Source organism: Symphalangus syndactylus, chromosome 7, assembly GCF_028878055.3.
Source record: "Symphalangus syndactylus isolate Jambi chromosome 7, NHGRI_mSymSyn1-v2.1_pri, whole genome shotgun sequence".
In the NCBI taxonomy this organism is placed as follows: Eukaryota; Metazoa; Chordata; class Mammalia; order Primates; family Hylobatidae; genus Symphalangus; species Symphalangus syndactylus.
The window spans coordinates 89,940,421-89,946,420 of record NC_072429.2 but is presented as its reverse complement, the minus strand read 5'-3'; the positions used below and the strand labels follow the sequence as shown (position 1 = coordinate 89,946,420).

General features: G+C 36.5%; 1 protein-coding gene across 2 annotated transcripts in view; it reads right to left on the bottom strand.

Moving 5' to 3' along the window:
• Positions 1-851: 851 nt before the first annotated feature.
• Positions 852-6,000, bottom strand: part of SLC26A7 (solute carrier family 26 member 7) — a 142,809-nt gene continuing 137,660 nt past the window's right edge. Inside the window, exons 16-18 of one of the 2 annotated variants that reach the window (XM_063643423.1) lie at positions 2,378-2,432; positions 2,190-2,293; positions 852-1,169 (exon numbers count right to left, since the gene is read on the bottom strand). In XM_063643423.1, the coding sequence (XP_063499493.1) occupies positions 1,134-1,169; positions 2,190-2,293; positions 2,378-2,432 (195 nt within the window). In that variant the 3' untranslated portion in view covers positions 852-1,133. Of the gene's footprint in view, positions 1,170-1,565; positions 2,011-2,189; positions 2,294-2,377; positions 2,433-6,000 lie in introns of those variants that run through there. The other variant, XM_055286732.2, reaches the window with a different exon arrangement.

The window sequence follows — 6,000 nt, the reverse complement described above, 5'->3', positions numbered from 1 at the left end:
TAAATTAAAATGTGAAATTCTATGTACTTATATGTGATTAAAAATATATGTATAAGCATGAAAACAATAACATACAGTTCAGCCTAGCCTATGGCGTTTATTTGTCAAATATTCTGTTGGTTTGGTGGGTTTGCAGATAATCACATCAAGCTCTCCTCTAACAAAAGAAAAAAAAAATCTATGAAGATCTACCTACCTATCCATCCATATAGATATAGATAAGCATATTATATTGACCATCTCTGAAATAGGAAAGTCAAAAATTATTACAGTTCATCTTATACTGGAATAGCACAAAGCTATTCTGTTAGTGGTATTTTCTCATGTAAAAGTTATAAAATGTGTAATTCCCATATTCTCTTTCTCCAACAAAACTTCAGTGGAAAACAGAGCCTCTTATTGGGTAGAAATGTTCAAATTAGAGCTATTGGGTCTGAAGATCCTAAGCATTTCCAATATTCACAGCAAAACAGACCAACGTCAATGGTTTTATTGGGATACCCATTTCTTTCTATTATGAAAACATTCCTGAATACTTCAGGAATGGATGTATGGAAAGATATGGAAACAAATTATTTCCAGTTTTTCATTTGTTTTGTTTGGTTTCCTTTTTGTGAATTTCACATCTTACTGTGTAAAGTAATATTTAGCCTTACTGATATTTCAGAGGCCTATACAGAGAGAAGTTGTGTGAAAATCGCACATTTGCTAAGTTGTTTTTATGTATTAGTTACAGATTATCTTAAAATTTTACAAATGGCTTGTAAATGTTCCAAATTGCCTATGACAAAAGTATTTCTCAATTTTAAATATCAACTTACAGCACAATAGAAATAAAACAACACAAAATATTAAGGTAAAATAAAATAAAACCTTGTTTATCCTTCAGTACACTAAAACTAAACACATATTGATTTTTATATAAAATAACTAAGTGAATCTTCTTACTAACAAAAATGAGAAAAAAAGTTGGCAGTTCTTTCCAACTGCTATGCAGTTACTAAGTTACATCACACTTATTGTAGCAGAGGTCATCTGCAGGATCTAAAAAACAAAAAAGTTGTGCAAAATGCCAGCATATGGACTCTTCAGGCAGTTGGTAAAGACAAGAGCTGTACTGCGACAAAAGGGTCTCAGACTTCACTGTGGTCACTGAGTTTGCTCAAATTCTGAAATACAAGAGGAAGAAATAAGTATGTGCTATTTACTCAACTCTCAAATTGGTACCAAAGTAAAAGAACAGTAGTAACTGAAGCAAGCTGTCCAGCTAAGCCAAAAAAAATGAACCTTTTTTGAAGCATCAGAGTAGAGCAGTTCAAAGCTCCAGGTCCAAAGTCAAACTGCTGACTCTGCAACCAGCTGTACCACTTACAGATGGTGTAATTTCCCTGGTCAGTTTCCTTGTTTCTAAAAATGGGTTAAATTATCGTATCTACCTCATAAGGTCATGGCAAATTCAGTTAAACAACATAGTAAAGCTTTTAGAATATTCCTGGAATATAATGAGAGCACTCAATATTTAGATATAATAATAATAGTGTTGTTATTATTTTGTAAATACATACTGTTCTGATTGTATACAATAGGGATGACTCTGCGAGGCACCAAATGTTATTCTAGGGATGAGGAAAGGAAAAACAATTCAAAACTCAAGGAAAAATTGTAGGAAATCAAAGCTCTAAGAACAACTGTAAAACTAAACCATAAGCCCAGCATTTGTAGGATAACTTTGACACTTCAGATCATGTGAGCACTAGACTCTGCAAATAATATTTCCAAAGATGGCAACATAAGCTTAGAGGCAAGATATCAGAGCAGAAAAAACTTATAAGGCCATATTTAGAGTTTTTATATTTGAGAAAGGTGGATTCAAATCCCCAGGACAGTAGATCCTGGAAGAAACATTTGTTGTACAAGTAAGCCATTTGCAATTGATAGGCAACCGCCCAATCTTCAGAGCAGTGGCATTGTTGGAAGATCCAAGTTATCAAACAACAGTTTATAACTGGCCTAAAAAAAGAATGGAAAAATTCTTTTACTTGTAATAGAAAGTCTGAGGTGGGGTGGGGTGGGGGGGCTAACAGATTTTAGATGCCAATGGAGTAATAAGCTAATATACAAGATGCAAAGCTTCGATTCTATATTCTGAATATTCTTATAACTCCTTCAGGCCAACTTAATCAACTCACCTTATTTGAATGGATATGACTTATTGCAGCAGATACTGATTCAAAAAAAATTGGTTTCTCTGAGTCTAGGTTTCCATAATACGTCATTGCTTTTATCAAGGAAGCTACAAGAAAGCACAAGTGATAGAAGAATACATGTGGAAGTGCAGAAAAATCACATTCAACGTTAGTCAGGGACATTCTCTTACCTGTACAATGGGCTAACAATACATCCACACTCCTGCCTTTACAGTCCATGTAAACCTGGAAGAATTAAAATAGGATACCCACAATTAATTCAGAATAGCCAGCAGGAGGAAATACGATGGGCTTCAGAAGAAATCAAACTTTCTTTAAAGCCGATGTTTATGAAGTCAAACCACCAGAGGGAGGCATTGTTACACAGTCAGGCATAATCTGGCAAGCGTCTAAAAGACTAAGATTAATACAGCAGGGCATCTACCTTTATTGCAACTAAATTTGACTGCTTACCTTTTCCACATCATTTAATAAAAGTAAAAACAGTGCCTTTGCTGCCCTATAAGAATGATATAAAATTGTTCTCAACCTCTTTTAATAGAAGACAAGGACCCATTTGTGAAAGTGAAGAAAGCTGCTGACCTACTGCTTGCTTTAATATTTTACAATAATTTGGACATATTCACGGGCTCTACAAACCCGGTGCGTGAATGTTAAATTGAGAACCTCACTATAATCCAAGCCAAGTTTGATTACCCAACTTCCATTTTAAAAGGAATGCAAGATGAGAGATCCTAACTCATTTGTTTGGCCTCTTTTAAGTCCTAGAAAATCTCAAGCAGAAACAACTTATTAAAGGCTCTGATCTTAAATTCACCCAAATTAAAGTCAGTCTATGAACTTCTGTAAAAGTAAATTTAGGCGTTTTAGTTACCAGAGGATGGATTTCGTTATATAATAGTGATGTATCTTACACATAAAATATAGAAAGGTGCATTTACAATATATTCTAATGGTGCACATTGTACATTCAAAATTTCATTCATATTCTTCCAGCAGTAAGAAGTTCTTTCTATGTGAGAAGAATTGTGAAATAATAGGAGATATATTATGGAGCATAAATGAGAAAACAGCAAAAAACATGGACTGCATCTTTGCCATTGAATAAATGGCTCCCATTTTTGTAAGTTAAAATGATTAATTCAAGGTGACCTCCCAGTGTTTGATTTTTCTTAAGCTCAGTGAAACATAAACACATTGCTATGGGTGGTTTGTTGATGCTGATAAATATAATCTCCAGTTCACTGACCTCCTCAATGTCCCAAGTAAAAGAATAAAGAGAAGTCAGCCTACTTCCTTCAACCTACAACTCCCAAGAGAACGTTTCTTATGCCAAAGCAACTAAGAAAACAGTGCAAGGAGTGTTGTTAGAAAGCATGAAGCCATGCAGGACTGAAGAGTCCTTGTGGCTGTTTACTCTGAACCTTCTTCCAGGGTGGCTGGAACTAAGAAATAATATGCAATGATATTATTTACACTTTAAGAAATGACATTTTTAAAATGAGAAAAAATAACAGAAACTAGCATTATTGAGTTCTTCCTAACTGCTAGACACTTTTTTAGGTGCTGTATATGCAATACATCATTTTTAAGCCTCACAACAACTTGATGAAGGGGGTATTTCCACTTCCAGTTTACAGAAAAGCAAGTAAACACTTAAGTCCAGATCACAGAACTAGTATATGGATGATATTTGGAACCAGGCTTAGTCTATCTTTAAAGTCTATGTTCTTAACATAGATCACGCTGTTACTATAACCATAATGAAATAAAGAAAATAGGAATAATAAGGAAATTTAAAAGGGCAAACTGATACAAAACTGCTGGTTTTGTAGATATAGATAAAACACACCTGGCTAAGGGAATGTCATTTTATGCCAATTTAAAAATAAATTGCATCAGTTGATTGATCCTGTCATTCCAGTGTACAGATCTTTAAAACCACTAAGATGAATGACGAAAAATAAGTCTTTTTTCAACATGCCCAGTGCCAAGATTGTTTGAATTTCTCTGAATTGTCAGCCGTGGATCCTAAACTCAGTGGGAGTAGGTAACCGTTTCTCCTTCTTTCTTTATTAACCCTAAGTCCTGTTTGTCATATCTAGAGAAAGAAGCTAATAATTTCAGAAACCAATTTAAAATGGAATTGAATAAAAAAAAAACATACTGGCCTTTCCCAGTTAAAAAAAAAAAAAATCCTAGTCTAGTGTTTCTCAAAACAGGATCCTTGAGCCCTCTGCATCAGAATCACCTATGGGTGTTTAAAATGAAGCTCCTAGATCAGAACCAGAACCCAGAAGACTGCATTTTCAATGAGCACCCCAGAAGAGCCTTAAACACACAATTATAAGAGACTCTTGTAGACTTTAGAAACACAGAGTAAATAAAAATGCCGAATACAAGAGGCCCTCCTGTGAAGAGGAACCATGTGTTTACAATTTAGGTTCAGCTAGAAGAAAACACGAAGTATTCAGGTTGAATCCTAAGTCCAACTGTGCAAAGGTTTTATAGTGAACCACAAGAAAATAAAAACATACTAAGTGGGGAGAAAGGGCAACTTGCTAAAAATAGCCACTAGATTTCAGGCCTCTGACACTTAAACTTCAATTGTTTTAAACAATTTATTTATTTTCGAAATATCTGCCAATTCTGAAACAAAATCGCCGCCTCATTTTTTGAAAATGAATAAACTGAGATCTAGACAAGTGAGATGATTTCCCCCACACCTTAGCTAGTGTAATGCAGCTAGGACTATGCTGTGGCTTCCACATACTAAGCAGTTCCCCTCCACACACTCCCACTCATATCTTCATAGGAAAGCAACACTAATGTTGACCTTTGTACTATCCTGAGTTTGAAAGGCTGGACATTTCCAAGTAAATTTAAGATATAAATGAATACAGACACAAGGTATGTTACGCCGCAAGAAAACAATCCCAGTCCACAACATGCGACCTTTTCAAGGATACTGATCTGAACCCTTTAAAAGTCAATGTCTGGTTTCCACTTTCTGACCATGATGTGTAACTAATACAAGACTATCCCCTCCTCCACAAAGAAGTACACAACTGGACAAAAATATACAATAACCGTGTTTAGACAATCGGCACCAGGCAGGGCAGCACAGGGTGGCTGAGTTTCCTGAGAAAGGTGGACAAATGGGGTGAGCCCTCCGATCATGGCAGCTCTCTGCCGCAAAGCAGTTTCTGGGCCCTGTAGTCCCAGGCGCCTGTAGTCCCAGCTACTCGGGAGGTTGAGGCAGGAGAATGGCGTGAACCCGGGAGGCAGAGTTTGCAGTGAGCCGAGATCGCGCCACTGCACTCCAGCCTGGGCGACAGAGCGAGACTCCGTCTCAGAAAAAAAAAAAAAAAAAGGAGGTAAAAAAATCTTAGAAGTGTCTGAGTTTTCCGTGAATTGGCAAAATTAGGTGTTCTTCCATCTATGGAAATGGGGTTTGGAAGCTATGTCAGTTTTAAAGCCATAAGTGGAGTTTTATTTTTTGCATACCTGGATCATGGAAACCACATGGCGATCATAGGGTAGAGAAAGAGGCACCATTGCCTGAGAGAACAGAGAAAAGCCCCTGCATTGGGCACTGCTTGTGAGACCAGAAATGGTACGAGGTCAAACTGTACCCAACCATGATGTGAGAGAAAACCTCCTGACATCATCAAGGCACTTGCTTATGCAGCCTGTGCTCTAGAATGGGCTTTTCTCCTTCCTAGAATCCTTGTAAATTGACTGCCTAGGAGATCCTATGCCCACTGTATCTCAAGTCTATGTACTGTTCTCT